This window comes from Ochotona princeps, chromosome 28 (genome assembly GCF_030435755.1).
Source record: "Ochotona princeps isolate mOchPri1 chromosome 28, mOchPri1.hap1, whole genome shotgun sequence".
NCBI lineage: Eukaryota > Metazoa > Chordata > Mammalia > Lagomorpha > Ochotonidae > Ochotona > Ochotona princeps.
The window spans coordinates 21331425-21354155 of record NC_080859.1 but is presented as its reverse complement, the minus strand read 5'-3'; the positions used below and the strand labels follow the sequence as shown (position 1 = coordinate 21354155).

Sequence of the window (22731 nt, the reverse complement as noted above, 5' to 3'; positions counted from 1 at the left end):
ACAGCTGGCTGCTTATTGGCCTCAAGTCACTAAACCAATAAGCGAAGCTGTACCAGGAGTTAGTAATTCCTGTGCAGTTATTTCGAGGAACTTGGGAAAGTTTGTGCATATGCCAACAGGGGGCAGTGTTCAGCCAAAGCAAAAATGGTCTTTGCTCCCATTCAGGAGCCCTGCTGAGACTATTGGAAGAACAAGACAGGTTGATCAAAAGCTTCTTACTTTTTTTAGATTCTACAGAAAGCTTTCTCTTTGGGATTAACAGGATTTTTTTTTAGTGAATCATGCTTTTCTTCAGGAGCAGGAATAACTTCGGCCAGAAAATTAACTTTGCTGTCTCTGGAGAGTGTATGATGCTTGGTTTTGTTATTGCCAATGGACCATTATCTTTCTGTAACTTTGTGATTATAATTAGAATTCCAGGATAATGGGGAGCTATTCCAAATGAATTGAATGGCTGAAAACATCCCATTTTAACATGCTCATATTAATAAACCAATTAGTAAGGTTTATTAATCCACAAGCTAGCTCTGTTCCCTCCCTTGCTGTTCCTGTCTCACAGGCTATAGTGAGTCCCCTGTGGCTGGGGGATCCAACAGGGCTCCCCCATGGATCCCAAGGAATCTTTAGTGTACTGCTCTGTGCCACATGGCACTGCAACCTGCCACTCATCTTCGTTTGTTGCCAATTATCCCCTCTGTGCCAGCTTCCTCCTGGGTCACTTTCACTTGGGCCCTTACCACCCACACGGGCAGTCCCATTACAACGGGAAGGGACCAGGGTGTGGCTGTCATACTTCTCGTGATCACCTTCAGTCTCCTCAATCCTCTGCCTCACTCCCCCGCCAACACCCCACTTCAGCTCTGGCTGGCATCTGGGGCCGGGGTGCCAACTGCCCATTGGGTCAATGGCAAACTGGGAATCATGGCCATCCTATTCAACACTTCACGAATTCCTTGTCTTTTCAGATCGTTTGTAATAAAAACCCTTCTAGGTGATGTGCTATTTCAGCTGTTGTGTTCCTTGGGGCCTATAAACCAGCTTGTCTATGTTCCTGAACGAGCAGTGGGAGTGGGGATAGGTGCCTGAGTTCCAGTGGTGGAGAGAGAAAGTAGCTTCCTGCAGGTTCAGAGCGCCTGCCCTCTGGTGAGCTTGAGCAAGACAGGAGAGGCCGTGGGTCCCAATATTAGATACAGTCTGGGCAGCCAGACTTTTCTCCCTTACTTGCCCAATAGTAGATAATTTTGGCTACGCACTTGATACCAGGCTTGTTCTAGGCATTGATGATATAGCAGTAACCTCAAACAAAGCAAAAACAAGAGAAACTCCTTGCTATCGAGAAGTTTACTTTTACTTCCTTCCACTCAAATATTGAAAGTGGCAGTGTCCTAGGCGCTGGCCAGGCAGCAGTGAGTACACTCTTGGGGTGTTCACGCCAGTGGGGACGTGTACACCCATGGAGCACTTACACCAGTGGGAATGGGCAAGTATGTTTCTGGGAGTCTAGAATCAAATTTTTCCATTTTATACATGAGGGATTAGCACCCCAGAGAAGATCTGGGGACTCCTCTGGGCTAACAGTTTGCCCAGGCTGTTGGAACTCAGGGAAGAAGCGTCTACGCCATCAATGCCCGTGCTAACACATCCTGGCCCCTGCTCTGTCACAGGGGACCTACCTGTGTGATACTGGGACTACTGCCTTGGCCTTGTGTCCAGAATTCATGTGAGGGTCCTTGGACGAGCCCTGTTCCGAATGGCCCACCTCTCCCTAGCTGTGATGGCCTGGACGAGAGCAGCCATGTGTCGTGGCCACGTGCCTGCAGCACGCAGGCTCTGCCGAGAGCTTCGACGTGGCCACAGACCGGTTTAGGGGTGGAGCTGGAGGATGTCATTGAATGCTGACCGGCGAATGAGCTGGAAACGAAGAAGTACAGAGGCAGCACCTTGCCCAGTAATGGACGGAGTGGATGTTTAGCAAGTGTTGTCTGCTTGGCAGAACAGGTTATAGAACATGTGCTGATTGTGATCTGAAGGTATAGAGATTTTCAGACACCGGAACGTGACCAACTGTGGCTGTAGTGGTTCGAGGGGGCAGGTCGTTCCCACCTCTCTGTGCGCTTCCATTTGTGAACTGTGGAGCGTGTTGCGTGGTCAATCCTTCAAGGAGGTATCATGGGAAAACAGGAGGGCTTTTACCTGGGTACAGATCCTGTCCTAGCGATTTTCATTTGAAGAACTCTGACTTGAGAGCTTTGAAGGAGAGTTCTGGCACGTGGCTGCAGTATCTTACCATGGCAGAGGTCGTTTAAGTGAGGCCAGCTGCCTGGTGGCATGCCGCGCGGGAGGTTGCTATGCAGGGCAGCAACTCGCTGGATCCACAGCTCTGCCTAACCCTGGTGTGGGCAGTTCACCCAAGGGCTTGCTGCTGCTCTCTCGAAGGGATGGTGTTTTGGTGTTTTCATACAATGAAACGGGCCAGCACAGCAAGATAGAAGGCCACAGGCTCTCAGATACGGAAGTGGAAAAAGTTGACCACGTGGAAGACGAGAGTCAGGAGGGGGATGGGAGCAGGTTGGAAACCAGGTACCACGTTAGGTAGGGTTAGCTGGCAGAGCAGGTTCTGGTGTTGCGTGGCACATAGCAGATGGTTAGAGCGCACAGCACTGAATTGCAGGGTTCGTAGAGGACTTGGAGAGAGGAGTATGTGGCCTACAGATGCAAAGAAATGAAGAATTGCTGGAAATATTGATTACCCAGATTTGATCATTACACATTGTATGTATGTAGTGAATTGCTACATTGAACTTTGTGCAATGATTGTGTCAGTGCTAAGGTTTGAACAGGACGTAGACTCCCTCCGACACTGAAACCCGACAGTCGTAAGTTGGTGTTGTTGAGGGGAACACCTAATCTGGTGGTGATGTTTAGGAGATGGATCCAGGAGGAGGTCTGCAGGCCACTGGGGGCTTGCCCTCGACAGATGGTTCTGGTAGGAAGCTTGGCTGTAGGAATTGAGTTGGGCCCAACTACCGTCTCTACTTCCTTGCTGGTGATAACGATCCTGCTGCTCCGCTCGCCCCACCTTTGCCATTGGCCGTGTTTTCCAAACCTTGAGGTCCTGGGGCTACCTCATCTTGGACTTGAGTCTCCAAAACTCTGGATTAAGCAAGGGTTTCCTAGGTTAGTAGTGTGTATTGGACATTTTGATACAGTGATGACGAACTGACTAGTACAATTGAACATGTTTCAATTCAAGGACAAAGCAAGAACTCAGACAATGTAGCTAAAGCCCAGAAAGTGATGTGTGGTTATTTCCATCATCCTAGAGAGCAAGTCAGTCCTTTCTCAGGAGACTGTACTGGCCCTTCTCCCAATTCCCACAAAGAACTTTTACCAAGGAAAAAGATAGGGTGTCAAGTGCATCTGGTGAGCATTTTTTAAATTACTGTAGATGCGTTAGTATTTCCCTCTCATAAGTTAAAATTCCTCTCACTGCTCAGTTTATCAGAATTAAAGAATCATAACGTGAACTGGGGAGAAATCAAGTTCTGCCTTTGAACTCACCACTTAAGAGCTGGGCCAGATGGGATAAACTGAAATGGATCCTTTGTTTGGGCTAGGCTGGGTCAAATTAGGAGGCCAAAGAACAGACACGTATTAAACGGCCACTAAGGATGCTAATAGAGCTGAAATGAACTTAGCTTGAAAATACAGCTAAGGAGTTCACATCTTTATTGAATTGAAATACAATCTAAGTTTGAAGTCTTGGGGATGTAAAAGTAGTCCTGAGACAAAATTGAATTTCGTTTTTTTTAATCTTTCAAAGAGGGTTTGAAGCAATTGATCAAATTAGGGAAAGTATTCCTTGACTTCACTTTGAAATGTAACGAGTTAGAGCTTCTGCTTAATTGCAACCAAATTTCAGGCCAGTAGTATTTTTTTCCCCACATGACTGAATTGTTCTGAGACTTTAAGGCTAGGGCTATTACATAGAAAACACGAAAAATCTTTCTTTATTTTAAACATAGATTAAATGTGGTTACATGAACCCACAGTAGAAACATCTGCAGAGAAACTTGCCTGTAGAGGTTCATTGAGCAGTGTCCCAGCAGATGCTGGAAACCACTCGCATGCCCACCAGCTGAGAAATGGATGAGCAAAATGTGAAATAGAAATGTCCATATGCAGACATGTATGTATCTCACAGGTGTAAGTGTGAAGCAAGGCAGTTACGAAAGCCATTGGTTGTGTGATTCCATTTTTATCAACTACCTAGTGAGCAAATCCCTTGAGACATGGTAGATGAGTTGCTCCCCTAAGGCTGGGGTGTAGGAGCTGGGTGGGTTGAGGAGAAATGAGGGGTCTACAGTTTCTCTGCATGATGACAGACAGTGCTCTGAAATTGAATGCCGTGATGGTTGCATAGCTGTTGCAGCTGTGAATGTGCTAGAAGCAGTTTCATGGCTCACTTCAAATGAGGGAATTCTATGGACCTTTTAGCAAAGGTGTTTATTATGCATTTACTTATACGTATCCATAGTCAGCTGGAATATTTGTGTGTGTGTATGTGCAGAAGTAAATAACAATATAATTGTATTTAGTCGTATTGTTATTTTTTCTTAGTCTTTCCCAAGTGCTGAAAGTTATTTAAATAGATGTTTTGAAGGAAGTTCTTGCTGGGATAATATGGAGCAGAAATGTAAAAATAACCCAATGTAAGAGCAATGTGTTGCGCAAAGGCTGGAATTCCGGCATCTTTTTTCTGGCTGCTGTTGAGCAGGGACCAGTCGAGCCAGTTGAATAATGGGTTAGGCTCTGAAGGACAGGCTCATGTGGCTGTGGCTGTGGGTGCCTCAGCGGCTCTGCCAGCCCATATCTAGAGTGCACAGGCAAAGGAAGGTTTGTACAGAGTCCCATCTGAGAGGAAACAGGAGTTCCTGGGCTACTGAGGTGCGAGTGCCGAGTGTTACAGTGGTCTCTGTGTTAGGAGGGAAGGGAAGCTTCAGGAACATGCATCCATGTGAGCTCCTAGCTGGACACTGGTCAGTCGTGGTTGCGCTCTAGGATTAAGCCATGCAACAGTGTGTACAAGCGAAGAGTAGTGAGCAGTAACATCTCAGTAGCGGTTGGGAGGGTGGCTGTTAGGCCAACAGAGCTGGAGGGCAGGGAGGAGCCCAGGGAAGAGCCTCTCTTCTCTCTGCCCCCGTCTCCCTGTTTCGAAGCTGTGATGAGGCTGGGCGGGCATGGAAGGCTTTGGATTGGTAGCTCCAACAAGGAAGCAGCCTGTCGCTGTGACTCTGGGGAACCCTGGTCCTGGTCATGGGATGTGGGTGGAAGAGGGCGGCTGCTGAGTGCCTGGTGTGTGCCCAGCACTGGGGAAGCTTGTGCTGCTGTCCCAGAAGTCCCAGGATATGTTCAAAGGCCAGGCAGTGCCCCTGTGTGCTGCCAGGGGAGATGCCTGGGGCTGCTGCCAGCAGGGTGCATTTGTGGCACAGCAGTGTGAGAGCGTGGCCCTTGGTGGTTGGCTGTGTTTTGGACACCGCTTTGCAAGTCTTTGCTAGATGTGCACTTGGCTGCGGACAGGGAAATTCATGAACCTATTGGTGGCCTGGCTGCCTGTAAGGTGGAGGAATCAGGTGGGCATGGCCCAGTGAACAGAGAACTCTGAGCTTCTGTATATTTGTGTAAATTTCTCCCATGCTTTCCTCTGGTCTCAGTGACCCCATTTGACGAAAGGAGGCAGTACATCTTTCGGACAGATCTGCTTCTTCATAACACATTGATATGAATCTTATAGCTACTTAACCCTGTATTTAGAACCCACTTAATGCCACTCGTGAACATTAAGTATTGGAGATTATCTCTTCTTCCATTATAGTTTGGCAATCAAAAGAACATGTTTATCAAGTTTGTTAAGTCTGATTTAGGAGGGGTAATCCTTACTTCTGGGTGGGCCTAAAAGGCAAGAATTATGGGCCTTTAAGAGAGACTGGCTAGAGTTACTGATATCATTATCTGCTCAAGGTTGCTATGGCAATAAGTGGTTTGATTGCACTGTGTAATTGGTGGTACAGTGGGTAGTGTAAAAGGATCCTACTAATTGAGCAGAAACTCTCCCGGACCAATTTAATTAAAGTCCAGTAGAATGAGTGCCAAATTCTTTGAAAGCTCTAAGATACGGCTCTGTTTAGTCCTAGATTCACTAAAGATAGGTTATTGTCCTGAATCTGCACTCTGTCCTGAATATTTGATCAAGCCTTTATCACCAGATCATTAAACCTGGCAAGTTAGATTTGAAATGCGGAAGTGTGACTTTCAGGAAGGCGGTCTGAGTACAGTCTGTGGAATTTTGAAGTGACTTCGAGGAGAAGTGTGGCTAGACATGGTATTGTGCAAAGGCTAGCTTGTGTGTGGGGGCAGGGGAGGAAGCTGGGACCACAGCGTGCTGGCAGGTGGGACCGTAGGTTGTTATCAGAGCCGTCCTTTCTGGGGACACCGGGCCCTGGATGAGCACTCCTCTGCAAAATGCAGTGTTGACTTCAGAGCTCATGGTCCGAGGTGCCTTTATGGACAGAAGAAAAGTGTTTGACTCTTGATGGCATTACACAGGTGCCTGTTGAAACTTTGGTTCTGAATAACCTCATATTCTCCCCCCCTTTTTTTCCTAACATTTTGGTGGTATTTTCAGCATTCATTCCAGTTTTTAGTTTGGGTGTGTACATTTCAAAGACATATCATGTACTGTGTACCTGTAATGTGGCAGACACATCATGGTGGGTGCTGGATGTCAGTTTTTTAAAACCTGTGCCATGCAAGCAAAAACTTTGTTTTAAATTTGTACTTTGGACAATGAGGCTTAAAGAACAGGCAGGCTCTTGAAGGCTGTTCACCAGTTGGACATTTTTTTCCTCTGATAATGCTATCCCTGCAAATGGGATTCTGCTGCCACCTGGAGGCCTTATGTGGGTTGTGCAGGATTCCCTAAGCCACCATGGAGTGCAAATGTAGGGTTACTTGCTTGATCCAAGCCCTAAGCAGATTTTACAAACACTCTTGGCTTGGTTACTTGGCAGTAAGAAGAACTTAAATAAATCCACCTGGAGGGTGGAAGCATTAGGGAACTTCAGTTAGTAGGATTGGGGCTGGCATCTTGATACAGTGACAGCATCCTATAATGGGTACCAGTTTGTGCCCTACTTTCTGCACTTCCAATCCAACTTCCTGCTAAAGGACTGGAAAAGACAGGATGACCCAAGTGCTTGGGCCCCTGCCACCCATGTGGGAGACCTGGGAGTAGCCCCTGGCTTTCGCTTGTTTTAGCCTAACTTGGGGAATAAGCTAGCAGATGGAAGGTGCTGCTGACTGCCTGCCACAGCCCACCCCAACTCTGACATTCAAATAAATTTTTTTTTTTTGGAAAAATTAGTAAGGCTGTAAAAGTAGAGTCAAGTCTGTTTAATGCACCTGCTGGGACAGTTCCTGGGATTTCCCCAGGGTTCAGGAGAACTGTGGAAGGCAGGGAAGCTGAGCTCCAAGTGGAGCGGGAGGTTTCCCAGTGTTGTGTGTTCCCATGCATTTGGGGCTATGATCTGCAGTCTTTTACTCTCCAGACCCAAACCTGCTCTCGGGGTGGTTGTTGCCATGGCAGTAGCTCTTGCTGACAGGCAGCTGAGCATTTGGGAAGAGAACCAATCAGTCCAACCAGGGAGAAAGAAAATGCCCCATTCAATGAGCCTTCCTGTTCATCTCAGAACAGCAGATCACTCCTGCTTCCAGGAAATCCCTTGCTCAGAGGGGGACATCCAGTGTGCCTGGGGCTGCTAACAGATCAGCCTGGCCTCCGCCTTCAGGCTCATGCAGGGGGCCTTGGGGATTTTAGATTTTCAACAAACCGGAAGTAAAGCCAGCCACTTCTTGAAAGAATGAGGAAAGGGAGTGTGGCATTGCTGTAAGGCCTTGAGTGGTAAGCATCCCTCCCCGGAAATCTCTATTCCCCAAAGATATCCTGTGTGAGCTCCAGGGCGTGTTCATACTTCGTCTACGTGCATCATAGCAGAGTTTGTGGGCAATTGGGTTATCAGGTGTCAGAATGTTTTTGACCCAAAATTCTGGCTCAGGAGGAAGCCTTTTGATATCAGACAAGAATTCTGATCAGCACAAGATGATGAGGTGTCTTCTTCTTGCAGAGGTTAAGCACTTGGTGCCCAGTGGACCATCACCTACCGAGGAGAACGCCAAGGTAATGGTTGCCCATCCTGCTTCTTTCTCGGCACCGAGGGACAGCAGGTGTGAAGATATGGTGGTGAAAAAAAAAAAAAAAAAGAAAAACCCGCAGAATAGCAGAGATGTATCCCAAGCTGCATTTGGAAGAATTGCGGGCCATGATCAGATTCGAGTGCCTGCTTTTGTATGAATAAACCTTACTGTCTTTCTGAACTGTTGGCACGAGCAAGGTGTATGGAAACGTGTTCCAAAGCAGCCGTGCACTTGGCGTTTGGTCTTGGTGGAGGTTGGCTGTCAGTGGGATGACACGCGTCGTTCTCAGATACTCTGAACAGAATTTGACCTGGACAGCCTTCGGGCATGTTGCTGCTTGCCCAAAGTCCCTCTCTTAATTTTCAGCTCTTAAATGAACATGGAGTAGAAGCCTAGCTTTCTGTTTATAAGAGGTGATACATATTTTACTGCTTTTTTTTTTTCTGAAGTGACTTTTCTAGTTCATGAAAATAAAGGAACACGTAGAAGTATAGAATAAATATTACTAAAAATTACCGTACTGCCGGACCTGGCTTTATCTGTTTCAGGGCGTCAGCAGCCTGGAGGGTCAGCTGAAGGAACATGAACAGGCCTCTCTGGCATCCGGTACGTTCCCAAACAGAGCTTTTCTTGCACTTGTACTGTAGATCCTACAGACACGAAGAATATAGATTGGATGATCTTTTTAATTCACAAAGTTTTACTTTTCAAGATGACATTTCCAATTGATATTGTAGTCAAGGGCTTATAGACACCACTAAATGAAGTGTTCAGCCAACATAGAAAGCGAGACAGTCGTATCCAGTCGGAAAATAGGCAAGGGCTGTAACAATAATCAGATGAAAGGATGTTCAATTTCACTCACAGAAAAAGGAATTGAAAACATATTTTCATCTATAGTATTCCTTCCTGGGAAAGCTACTGAGCATTGGCTACAGTATGGTAACTGTGGTTGGGGCTCCGAATGCAGTGTAACAAACAAAGCCAGCAAACCATCCAGGCTTGCGGAGCAGTTTTACTCCCAGCTGGACACTGCTAGTTACTGCTTGGACTGCCCTGTTCCTGCAGAGTCCACACTGCCCACTGGTTTCAGGTGAATCTGTGCAGCTGTCAAGGGGCGAGGACGTGGTTGGTGACCTTGATGTTCAGAGCTTCATGTGGGCTGGCTTCAGGCTCCCCTCACTCACCCGCCTCTATCCCCACCTCACCTGCTGCCCACCGGGAGTACCCGCTGCTGAGCTGAAGTGCTCCACCCGCCTTGGCCTCAGGATGGGGGATTCCTGTCTGAGGGACCAGCAGAGCCCTTGGCAAGGTGGGGAGCTTGCCTCCCAGACTGGGACGTTCCTGTCTGCAAATGGTCTTCTCGCTCCCAATGCTGTGAGGATGTCCCCACCAGACTCTCCCATTGCATTTGGTTTCATTCACACTGATGGGGGGGCCTTGACCTTGAGTCATGTGGGGGTGAGCAGGGCGTAATGAAGTTTCATGGGGTGGAGGACATTGCTCTGGGACCATGGGGTCTGATATGGGAAGCTAGTGTTTCAAGGGGCTGCTGAACCCACTGTACTATTGTTGACCACACAAACTACTTTTAGAGGGCTGCTCCTGAAAACATGAAGCTTTGTGGTTTTGATTAGAAATGAAGATTTCCAGTGCAGGGCCCTGTTGCTGGAAGGTGGTGCTGTAGCTCCCTCAGAAAGTGGGCTTGTGGCGGGCCTGGGAGGCTGTGGAGGCCTGGCTGGATCAGCCATGCTGCTACCCAAATGATTACCCTGCACTGAACTGTTTGTCGCCATCTGCACTGCACTGCACTAACAATGACAGGAAATTGGTTTCACTAGAGTTGCATGTCAGTGACAAGTTGGATGGGAAGAAGTGAAGGCTTAGTGAAAATGACCTGACAAAATGGGCACTCAGAGTGTTTTCACTTTCTCCAGGAGAGAAGGTGGTGATGAGACAGGCAGCAACATCAGTGGTGGCACTGGGGGCTGGAATTGACTGGCTCATCCTCTTGGTGTGGGGCATTTTGCGCAACTGCACTTTGGGTGTACGTAAGGCCAGATCTGCCATGTCAGGGCTGGATGGAGGAAATGGGCTTGGCCCTAACCCCAGCAAAGATGTTAAAGACATATTACTAGATAAGCATTTTTGGAACAACAACAACAAAAAATAACACTCTCATAGAATAGTTAGAAATAGTAAAAGTCCACCAGAGAAAAACTGGACATTTGGTGAAGAAAAATGTGGGAATTCTTTTCTCTCATCCAAAGACAGTTATTAATTTTTAGGTGAATTTCCTGCTAACATTTTCCCTATGTATGCATTTCTTTGACATTGTTGTGATCATGTGAATGATAGAATTTCTAAAATGATGCTGTGCTAAGACTTCTGGTTGCAGGAAGAAAGATAAAAAGCCATCCATCCTCCCATTAAGGGAGGGCAAAAAAGTGCTCCGTTCATCCCTGTCTTACATGAATGGTCAGTTTTATAGGCTGATCTGGTCTGCATGTATGACGGCTCTAATCTTAGCACCCTTTGGTACCTTGGCTCATGGCCTTGCCTCTGTTGTTCCTGACTGAAGTGTAAAACAAGATGCATGAGTGGTTGCTGAGACTACGAAGCTGAGCACTAGGAGGGCAGTTGAGACCACGCTGGATGTTGAAGGAAACCCAGCAACCAACCAGGGACCCAGCCAACCTCACACAAGCAAGCAGAAAGCCAGTTGAGGAGAGAAGGAAGCAAACATTAGGACATGAGGTTCAGATGTCCCCAATCCCAAAGACACAGCCTTCATTGGTCATGGGTAGGGCCAGGAGGAAGCTACTCCCCGGGAGCTCAGGACAGAGGTGCACCCAGGGACACAGGGAGCACAGCCCCCTGAAGCAGCCTGTTGGGAGTAGTGTGGAATGCGTTTTCAAGAGCCCTGTTTGAGGCTTGGGTGTTGGTGGGGAGCTGGGTGGAGATGGTACAGTGAGTAGTGCTAGTTACGTAAACAGCGAACCAGAACTAATCCGATTGGTTTCTCTTTTTCTCCTGGCATCACGAATGGTTTGGAAATGGGATTAATGCTCCTGAACTCTGAATGCTTAGGAATACAGTACTTTGTAAGTTCCCGTGAAAATGTGGAGATGGTTCCACGCGGGGTCTTGAGCATGAATTCCTAACAGCTAGGACTCCTGTAAGTGGTAGCGGATCCTCTGCTGAGGCTATTCACTGTCATGTGTGTATCTATGTGTATCTAATGTTACATGCAACATGAACACAATGGAAAAAGGGAGAGGTAGTGAGAACCTTGGTGGAGCTCTGCTCTTCTGGAAAATAAATTTCCAGGCCTAATTTTTGGCAGAACTCTCTGCACATCTCAAAATGGAGAAACTTCATGGATTGCTTTTCTTGAGTGTGTGTGTGTGTGTGTGTGTGTATGGGTGTATAGGTGTAGGGAGTGTCAGCTCCCTACCGCAGACTGAAACTTAAAATGATTTAGTTTGGCTGAGAAATATCCTAAGAAGGCCATTGGGAATACAAAGTTATTTTGTGCAAATTCTGATGCAAGTTTTATTCATTTGATGTGTGTCAATGAGATCTTTTTGTACTTGTTGAAGTTCTGAAAATTATTTCTGGTAGTAACCATTACTGGCTTACCGTAATCCCAGCCCAGTGCTCTAAGCTCGATTCGGTTCTCTTTATTTAGCGTATTTTTCCCTTTGTATGTGTGGCCTTATTGTTTGGGTGAAATTCTCTTTGTGGAATGTGAGAAAAAAATTTTTCTTTTCCTTAAATGAGATCATTTTAGCATTTATTGATAGGCCTCTTATCTCATAAATTGAAAGAAAGCATCTGGAGGATTTTTAGGTTAATATAAACATTAAAGCAAGCAGGAGACATGAAGTGTACCTTGAAATTTTGTGTTTTCTTTAGATTGGAAAAACCTTGTAAGTTCGAAGTCTGGAATGCCGTCTGACACAAGAATGGGTCTATTGTTCCGCCTATATTTTGCTGAAAGAGATAAAATAAAAGGCAGCATATGGAATGTAGCTTGGAGGTTAGGTGATCCTAATGCAAGTCCCCTGTTTTCCCATGGTTTTAAGCTTTGGAAAGCCTGAGTTAACTGGCCTGCAGGTAGAAGGGCCGCGGTGACTCGCAGGTACAGACAAGGAGGGAGTGATCCTTGGAACTGGGGAGAAGGAGTGCTGGTTTCTCCTAGGTGATTACAAAAGCAATGAGTAAAAGCACGTTTTTTAGTTAGGTCTGCAGATTTGAAATGGTTATCATCATGTGTGTTATGAGTCTGGAGGAAATATAAAAATGGAAAAAGGATTCCCTGCTTGAGTTTAAATGAAATGATTAAGCAGTTGGAGTTTATTTTTTAACACGAAGGAGAAGGGACCAGGTGACTGGTTTTCTGTCGTTGATTGGACTTTGAGATGCCCAACACGGGCCAGTACAGGTGAATTCGTGTTTACACTGGTGTCGCCGTGTCCTGGAGATGCTGCTGTTTCTCATCAGCACTAACTGTGCCCGGCACATTCCATATTGCCTGCTCCTTTCATCTTACACAGTAACTGAATTTGTGAAATGCAGCTGAGAGAGGGGAGATTCTTCTGTCTCCGTCGTAAACTCCTCAACCCCAAATAAACCAGCTTAATTAATATGTAAATTCCATAGGTTCTGGCCCTAAAGATCCCTTGTCTTTTATTTTAAGTTATTAGATTATAAATTTTCAAGCAAATGTAATATCTTAAGAAAACTACAACTGCTTTATCAAACATGAGACAAATAATACATTCTGGAAATGGCATGTATGACGTTTGTGCTATGGAAAGTTCTTCCTTATTCCTTGTGTTACGACACTTCAAGGAACAGGCACTCGGCAAAGGATCCCCTTGCCAGAGGGCTCACTCGGAGTAAGTGTGGTTGCAGGTACCTGTGCTTATGGGGGTTTAGGTTTGTTTTCATTTTGTGAACTGAGTGCCTAGCAGTTAATGCTTTGGAAGGATCTTCAGGGCAGTTAAGACTCTGGGGGGCTTCCGTGGCCAGACAGTAGAAGAAGCTGTAAAATTTACTGGACTGATTTGCTTGAGGTTTCAGAGAGGATGATCTGGAAGGCGTTTTTAAGAAACATGACTGGTACTTCAAGCGTGAGTGAGAAAGCCAACTGCAGTGGTAGTGTTGAAGAAGGCCCTTCCGAATCAACTTTGAAGTCAAGCGTAGGATGCCTGGCCGGGCTCGAGGGGACAGTCCTGGGGGCTGTGGACATGCACGCGGCCCACGCGCCATGTGGAAGTGCTCGGAGCACGCTGGCTTTTACTGCCTGTGAATGTTTCCCAGAAGCCACTGTAGCTGACAATCATTAGCAAAGGTGTGCTGCGTCGCAGACATGACACTGAACTCTAAAACGGACTGAAAGTAAATCCTCACCCAGGTGATTCTGTGTATGTTTTTTTTTTTTTTAAGATTTATTTTATTTTTATTACAAAGTCAGACGTACTGAGAGGAGGAGAGACAGAGAGGAAGTGGAGCTGCCGGGATTAGAACCAGCGGCCATATGGGATCAAGGCGAGGACCTTAGCCACTAGGCCATGCTGCCAAGCCCGTTTCTGTGTATGTTTTTAAAATTAAAGTTCTATATGAACTTAAACCCCCACCCAGGTGTATGGGTTGAGAGTCATTTTTCTTTATAATTGTATTCTGCTGATAAAGAAAAAAATTGCAGTTATTCCTCAATAAAATGCGATGGACTGGAAAATATATTCAAAATTCTTTTCCTTCAGTTGCACTGCTTGCAACTCTAGCTGTATTTTGTCCCAGTTGTATGTTTATAGAGCAAATCCATATAAAAACACAATGGGGATTTATGCAATAGTGATTTTGATTTGATTTGGAGCGTAGTGGGTATGTCCTCTTTCTCCTGTCGTGTGTGTGCCAGTCAGCGTCTGCCCCTTCAGGCGGGTTTAGCTGTTACAGACAAGGCTGGGCAGCTGTTTTCTTCAACAGCCTGGCGTGCTACTGCCAACAACTTGGAAAATGATTGAAGAATACTAATTAAGATGCATCCTTGTCACGTTCCACATTTGCAGATTTCAAAGCACTCTCATATTGTTTGCAGAGTCTTTTGGTTTATTTGGGCATCGACTGACCAAGCAAAAGAAAACACAACACTTCTCGCTATTATTCCTACTCCAAGAAATGTTTCCAAGAGCCTTCCCTACAAGACTTGGTCTACTGTCCCTTCCTTCCCCCCTACCTCAACCCCCAGCCCCTGCTTGCTGTTTTTGAGCTCATCTGTGTGCCTGGAGAAGCAGGGGAGAAGTCTGAGCAGTGCCGTGATTTATGGGCAGGCAGTAATGGGTTTCTCCTGAATGCTAATTACTGCAGAATTGTTTAGGGAGACTGTGCAAGAACGGCTGGTTTGTGGTAAATTAGTCACTAGCTCTGTTGAGATGGCCAGCAAGTTTATACCAGAGTTATAAAGGCACCTAAATGCCCAGGATCGATGGCCACACTCGGTGACAATTCAGGAAAATGCACCAGTTTTGCTGAACGGCAGTAGATGCCTTTACACAGATCCCATGAAATGAGTGCAATTCTGCATGAAAGTTGAAACTTCCAACCACTTTAGGACAGAAAGGATGGGGAGACTGGCTCTTCAGTGTATTATCAGAGCTTCTAAACTCCTGGAGCTACAAAGCTGTTCAAACGAAAGAATAGACTGCCCTGGAAAGGGCCCTGCCCTGGGTGCGCCAGCCTTCATTCGCCCGTGGATCAAGCTCCCTGGCTGTCCACACACATAATCCTCAACCTTGATCTCCCTGCGCACAGGGTGGTTTTGGTGCAGAGCCATCCTCCAGTCCCTCGGCAAAGCAAGCGCCTGCCCTGGGAGGTTTTTCTTGGATGCCAGGCAGCTCCCTGTCAATTCCCAGTTACCTTCCTTCTTCATCTCCATTTCCAGCAACAAGACGAGGGGAGTTAATGATTCATTTGCTCCTGGTGACCTTTTGAATAACTGGACTGCGATGGATCTGAGAGGCGCTTGGCTCCCCCCATCCCCCCCTTTCCTTCCCTGGTTTGGCTTTAATATTTACAGCCTCCTGGTCGGTCTACATGCCTGAACGCCTGGAGCCAGCAACGCAGGGCTTGCCTCTCCCTCCCCGGTGTTGGGGCGCTATTTCATGCAGCCTCATTCCTTCCTTTTACATCACGCGGGAGGCTTGCCTCCTGGCTCCACCGAGTGCTTCCTGAGTGTGTACTGTGTAACCTGTCCGTTTCACCAAAACAGAGAATGGATTCTGACTCCGACTCACCTTTTAACTACTCCTGGCCTTCCTTTCCCAAAATGAAGATTCGCCGGAGGGCATCCAAACAAGGTAGATTGCGATGGTCTGGGCTTCTTCCCTGGAGCCAAGCACGACATGTTCATATTCTTGCCTTTCTCTTCCTTGTTTCTTTGCCAGCCTGTTTTGGGATACGGCGCATGCTGACACACGTCTTTAGAAAACTCTTACTGTAGAAATGTTTTGAAGGTAGACTTCTGGGGAAAACTTCTTTCCTTTTCTGTTGCTTTTACTTTATATTCTCCTTGGTGTAAGGGACTTTGTTAAAAAAATGTGTTTAGTTCAAGGTCAGTGTTTTGGATTCACTTAATCAGAGCTACTTTGGAGTTACCTTGACAATGAGGAGTCTTGTTGATTTAAACATTTCTAGTCCTTCTGGGATGTACAGCGAATGACGCCTATGTTTGATACTGGCTTTCTACTTGTGTTGTTTCAGTTTGCAAGGGCAGGTTAATGAAAACAAATCTTGTATACATAGATATTCTATTTTGCTGACTTATAGATGTTAGAAGGAAGGGGTTTTTAAATGGTCATTAAAACAGAAGGCCTTTGTACCTTCAAGGAATGAAGTCCTATATTATAAAGCTCATGGGAAATAATGGTTAAGCATGGCAATTGTTAAGAGTCAGAGGAAGACTATCCACTCATTTGTAGCATGGTTAGAACCGTGGTGGGCTTGCTGTGATGCCTCTTAGCTGCAGTCCCCTCTTGTTGTGGTCGGGCCCCCTCTAGTTGTGGTCAAGCCTTGAACACTAATGAGAAGCTGGTGTGTGAGGGCACAATGGTGGTGCCCTGTGTCGCTGCTGTTTGATCCTTGGTTGGGCTTAGCAGGTGGCCATTTTTTGCCATCTGAGGTTTAGAAAAGCAAGAAAGGAGTCCTTCTGACCTCTTTCCTCCTGCAGGGATGTCTGAGCACTTGTCTGATTCATGGAGGAAAGGCTCATGTCCATGGGCTAATTTGCTGGCACTGCAGGTGGGTTTCCGCATTGTACCTGCTGTGTGGCCTTTTGGGGACAGTCCACGCACTTTCTGTGCGACCTGCACTTCCCCTAGACTAGACTACATCCTAGCTTCAAGGGTCTTTTTCCTTCCTTCTCATGTTAAATAGAAGTGCTTGTTTCTTGCTTGCTTTTTAGCTGTGCTCAAGGCCAGTTGCAGAGGAGTAAGGTGAATTGGCCAGCCAGCCAGAAGCCTCAGCGTGCACTTGTTTTGTGTGCTGCTCAGCTGAAACTGCCACTGGGGACTATATTAGCTTGTGTTCAGCATACGATTTTTCTTATTACTACATTTAAAATTTTTTTCTTATGTTATAACAACAAAATGGCTTTTTTTTTGTATTTCATTAATTTTCTGGATGTTATAAGAAAGGAATGTATACAATCACGGTTTTAACCCCAAAGCCTATGTATGTCTCAGGGATAGAGTCACATAGGTAAGGGTCATGCTGTATGCGAGTTACCAATAACTGGGCCAAGAGAACAATCTACGTATGAGGGAGCACAGTGTGTGCTTGTAAGAGCAGGTGTCTGTTTACAGATGGAAAGTGGAGTGAGTGTTAACAGTGGTATTTCTATGTTTATGTTAGTGTTGTCCTGTGCTGTTTCTCTTGGCCTTTCTGTAAAACTGAAAGCCATTCCAACAGTGAACTGAAAAGGAAACTTTAGTTATTTCTCAGAGAGCGGCTATGCCAAGTGTGTAACCCTTCGGTGTGAGTCGGAGTCTTGAGTGGTCCTGGTACCTTGAGAGTCCTCAGGGCAGGGGATGTTCTGTGTGAGTTCGAAACCTCCATGCAGTTGTAGGCAGGAGGCATCAGCTGTCTGTTTCTGTCTTCTAGTCTCTGCTTGATGGCCTGGATGCCCGTGTTCCTGGGGCCTCTGCAACCTGGAGGACCAGGGGATTCATGGTCAGCAGGCCAGTGATAGCCTTGGAGTCCAGTGCCCTTGTAGGGAACATATTAACCACACTCTTGCTTTAAATTCAAAGCTGGAGCACAGCCAGCTTGAGCTCTAGCAGAGTGTCATAACATAGCTATGTATAAATTAAACCCAATTCAAGTGAAAGCAAGTACCCAGGATATGAAAATGATTAACTATTTGCTGCTGATAAAAGATGAGTGAGGACTAGGTTGGTAGCAGAGAGTTTTGGGGTGGTTAGACTGTGTTGAACGCTTATTTTTTTGGTTAATGATGATGGTGTTGTTGTGAGGAGTAAGGCTGGACGTGTCATTATGTCATGTGGGTGGAGTCTCTGAACTGTGGACTCCAGGAGATGACCTGGTCCTGCTACCCCATGTATAGAGGAGGGCAGTGGGGGCACAAGAGACAGAGTAATGGGGATTTTTCCTTGTGTTCAGCAGGTGTTTCTGTAGTGCCAGACACTGTTGTAGAGTAGGGTGAAGTTGTGACCCTGAGTGAGGCTGGCCCTGCTTACAAGGACCCAAGCATTGGGACTTGAACCTTTGTCTTCAGAATCCAGGCGTTCCAGTGGTAGAAACAACAAACAATGTAATTTTTCACACTGATGAGCATTTTGGGAAGGTCTGTGCTTTCCCTAGTTGGAGAGGGTGAGGTGAGCATTCCAGTCATTCTCTAAAACTAAGGTGCCTGGGACTGCTGCTTCCCATCACCAAGCATTCTCAGAGGTAGTTTCCAGTGTCCTGGGGAGTCGCCAAGGAGGCTTTCAGGACTTGGAATTTCTGGCTTCTTAGCAAACCTCGCTCGCATCTGTCAGAACAATCCTCGCTTTGATTCTCTGGTGTTCTTTCCCTGTCTCCAGCCTCCGTGTTCGGGTTTGCTTTGCAGTGTCCTCCTGCGCTTGTTTTTGTTTCTTTCTGACACGCGTTAGTGGGGAAGCAAACAGTGAGTGCGAGCATTTGGCGAGGAGGACATCAGAACCCAGCCATGCCATATTTTATCCACGAAGCGTAGCTGCTGCCATTTTTATCTTCTGAGCCTTCAGAAGACAAGAGAATGTTAAATTACAAGGGGTGCCTTTGGACTTGACCAGTGTCTGGAGGAGGCTGTGATGGGAAGTGGTGAACGCAAGCTGCCCCTGGTGTACTTCTGGGGGTTCTTAAAGATTACCCCCTTGTCTTTTCGTGAGCGGCCTGTGGGCAGGCTGTTCTGGGAGCCCAGTGGTTAATGATTGGAGTGGTCCTCAGTCCACCATGTTCCACTTCAGGGGCTCTAGGAATGCTCGGAGCTTTTCTCTGGTTGGTTTCCGTAGGAGATTCAACTAAGACATTTGCTGTTTACTTATCAGAGAAGTAAGAATGCAGAGATGTAAGGTATAAATTGGGCTCTCCCTACAGTTCTTCTTCACTGTTTAAAATGCATACCTTAGGGGATACGGAAGGATCTTTTTCTTTGTACCTCTCGTGTACTTAACGCAATGGCAATCATTCCCTTCTATCCTTGAAACATGTGCTTCCCCAGCAACACCAGCCAAAGAGCTTTGCTCCTCCCCACCCCGCCTTTCTGTTTTCCTGATGCGGGGCCAGTCTGTCCTTACCAAAGGAGATAATGTATAACAGAAACCTTGACAGCCTTGGAGAATGTGGACAGGTGATTGTTTTCTGGAGTTACAGTCAACTAAGATTGATGTGACACCTTATTAATCTTAATCACTACTGCTTAGCAGGCTATGGTGAGTGCTTTGCGTTTATGCTGTCTGAGTCTCAAAATAACTCTGCAGGACAGATATTATCTCTGTTTTATAGGTGAAGACACTGAGGCTTAGACTGTCTTGAATTTATTTTCAAGGCCACAACAGTAAACTCAGGCACCAGTAACTGTGGTAGAATAGGGAAGCTGGGTGAATGGGAGAATGTCACATGAGTAAAGTGTTTCTCGCATGTGTAATCTTGTAACAACAGCAATAACAACAACTTGTTGTTTGTGTGTTAGATGCCAATTGCCATTTCCATTTGTTAGCTGGGGACTCAGAGGCTCACAGAAGACATGTGAATTTCTCTCGATCAGAGGAGGCAGAGCCAGTGCCAGAGCCATCTCTGGAATCAGGATACTGCACTTGCAAGGCTTCGCTCTTCCCAGTAGGCCTTGGTGCCTCCTAGGAGAGTAAGAGGTGGTGAACTTCGATAGCAGCCTTGGGGCACGAGGGTGCTGTGGGCATTGTCTCCCTTTCCTCTGTGAGTTAGTCACTAAGAGAGGCAACGGGGGAGACTTTGGATGCGCAAGATGGCAGCACTGTCATGTTCTGATACCTCCTTGACATACTGATGCACTAACACGCATTACACACACGGGGCTGGGCTGAACGGTCAGGTGCCTGGGGTGCTGGTTACCAGTGGGAGAAGAGGCCAGAATTGAGAATTGAGAATTGGGTTAAGAGTACTTCTGCTTTGTCCTGGGAGGTTTGCAGGTTTGTGCCAGAGGCAGGTGCATCAAGTGTGTCTGGGTGAGGCTGCTGTAATGGCTCACTCAATATTCAGAGAGCAGATACTGAGCTACCAAAATGGTCCTCGACACAGGGAGAGCTTAGGCTCATGACATTTCCAGGGTTGAAATGCTAATTTTTAAAGGCCTGTTACTTTTCTCTCTCATGGATTTCTCTGCTCCTTTAGTTTTTCCCTTCCTTTGATGAAGTTGCTTTGAATAGATGCATATGGTAGGGAGTGTGTGTGTGCTTAGCTCAGAGATTCCTCCGAGGATGCTTGGGTACCAGTAGAGGAAGATGATGCCACCGAAATGTTGTTCCTAATGCTGGCATGACCCACCAAGAGTTCTTCAGCTCTCCACGAAGATGTGCTGCAGCACAGACAGTCTAAAGCTGGGCTTACAGGTCTGCCCTTGTCAATAGACAGCAAGCCACGTGCCAGGAAACAGAGCTGCACGCTCTCCCTTAGTTCAACAAATGGCCACATTTTTGGAAAGTGATTTTTTTTCCCTCCATGTTTGGCTAGTTTGAATTCCTGGGAAAGGTGTCTTTCACATGAATCTCTGTAGTGGGAAGGGAGTATACCAACTTACTATCTTCGTCTCCAGGGAATTGCTACTCACTGCTTCTGGTTTGGAGGAGGGATAACTGTTTGTTCAAGTACATTGATTAAGTAAAGTGGAATGTGACTTATTTCCACAGGAGTGACAGGGACAGATTATTGTGGAAGTTCAAGGTGGAGAGGGCAGTGTGAGATGGGGGCTCATGGAGAAGAGGTTGTTCTAATGGTGTGTGGTGAACTGGTGGGCTTTAACATGTAGATGGCCCTGCTAAGCACATGGGCAGAGACACACAGACCTAGAGTGCACCAGTGTGATGGGGGAGAGCCTTGCCTCATGGACTCCAGGAAGATGCAGTGGTGCCGAGTGTTGCATTGGCCCGCCTGGTTCCTTTTGTCTTCTTATCGGCCTCCTTCCTTTCCCCGAACAGCACTCAGAGTCCCCAGAAGGTGGTTCCTCCAAATGATGAACTCCTCATGTGGCTGTGCCTTCCTGGATACCGTGAGATCAACATCTCACCCAGATGGGTCCATCACAGCACTTGCCTGGCCACAGTGACTGGTTCACGTGACCCAAATATGACCAGTGAAAATCCTCCTTTGGGATTTTTCAAATTGGAGCTTGGAGGAAAGTCTTGCTGTGTGGACGGCAGTACTGGAAGAGTTGGCTGGAGGCCATTAACTGCAAGAAATGAATCATAGTGTCCCGTGACGCTCTGGGCCCATCTTCTGGTCTCGCAGGCTGCTGTAGCTGACCAGATTCATACTTCTTAAGACTTGGATGTAAAATTCTTCCAGTTCTGTGGACTTACATGGCTTTAGTAAATTTCCCTTCTCGTGCATTTTTTGCTTTGGAAAATCCAGGTGAATATTTCCACTACTTCCAAGTAAAAATCTGAAGCTCCCCCTTCCAGGGGCAGCTGGTGGGTCCTGGAGACCTTACCCCAGTTCCCTCAGAGAATGGCTCTGTCTTTGGTGCTGCTTTGTCTTGGGTATGTTTTTGTAATAGTTCTCTCATTGCTGATTGCAGCTGTTATTTAACATCTGTCCCCCAAGTCACATCCTTGAATATGGGGACTGGCTGACCTCTCCAGGCTCTGGCTCACAGAAACCAGGAGTAAATATTGATTAGCCCAAACAACACCCAAATACTGTTTTCTCCTGCGGTGACTTGGGTCTTTTGCCTACCCGGTAGGCAGTGGAGCAGGGGTGTATTTTAGCCTGATACAGAAAACTTGGTCTCATACAGTAAGTAAACAGTCATCTTTGCAAGGTCTCAGATTTCTGAACCTTACCTCCTTCCTCCCCCCATTCCACTTGTTTTGCCAAGCTGCTACTGAATGTGATTTCCTGGTGAAAGAAGAGGGTACGGGGCATGGGGGAGGCCCGATCCTTGAATGCAGACAGCCTCTGGGGCCTCCTGGCTTCTGCAGTGGGCTGACTCACCTCTCTTCCCTGAGCCCTAGCTGCTTTGTGACTAGCTGTTTAAACATCTGTAACGCAGCTGCAGCTGGGATTCTGCTTATTGGTCAGGACCTGACGCTTCTCTGGCCCCACCCTGACAAAGCCTCCCCTTGGCGCTCAGGGGGATAGAAACCTTGGGACCTCTGCCACAGGCTGGTAGCTCAGATGCTGGCTTCAGAAACATCTGCCCTGGAAGCTTGTCCTTTGCATCAGGGAAGGCTCTGGGGCGGGCCATGCACGTTCAGATCAGCCTCTCACAGCTCCGCCTACCCAAAGCCTTTGGGATCTTGAGGGTCCCATTCCCCACTCAGGGCAACCAAGAACAATCCAGGCCAAGACTTGGCTCTGCCACCTGGCCTTGATCTCCCACCAAGTGTTGGTTGTGGTTGGCTGCCTAAGAGTATGGGGCAGCCTGCGGGTGATCCCCTTCAGGTACAAGACTGAAGTGGGGAAGGCCTGTTCACCTTCAGAGTGGCTCCCCACCCGTCTCCTGCCTCAAGAAAGCCTCTTGTCTCACCGCTTTGATCCCCTGTATCTCTGAACATGCAAAGTCCTGGTTGTAAGTTTTAGTTAATTCTGTATCCAGCTTCCTTTCACGCTTACTCAAGGAGAGGCAGCCCGAATTTCTTGGGATAATGGAACTTGATGCAGTTTCTCTGCCAGAAGAAATCCAGGAGAATTTAAAAGGACTGTCAGGCACTCCTTTGCTTTCGTCATTCATTTATTTTT

General features: G+C 46.8%; 1 protein-coding gene across 1 annotated transcript in view; it reads left to right on the top strand.

Annotated features, from left to right (window-relative positions):
• ARHGEF28 (Rho guanine nucleotide exchange factor 28) overlaps window positions 1-22731 on the top strand; it is a 251694-nt gene that overhangs the window by 124169 nt on the left and 104794 nt on the right. The window contains 2 exon segments of the mRNA XM_058656335.1: window positions 8184-8242; window positions 16743-16797. Coding sequence (XP_058512318.1) covers window positions 8184-8242; window positions 16743-16797 — 114 coding nt within the window.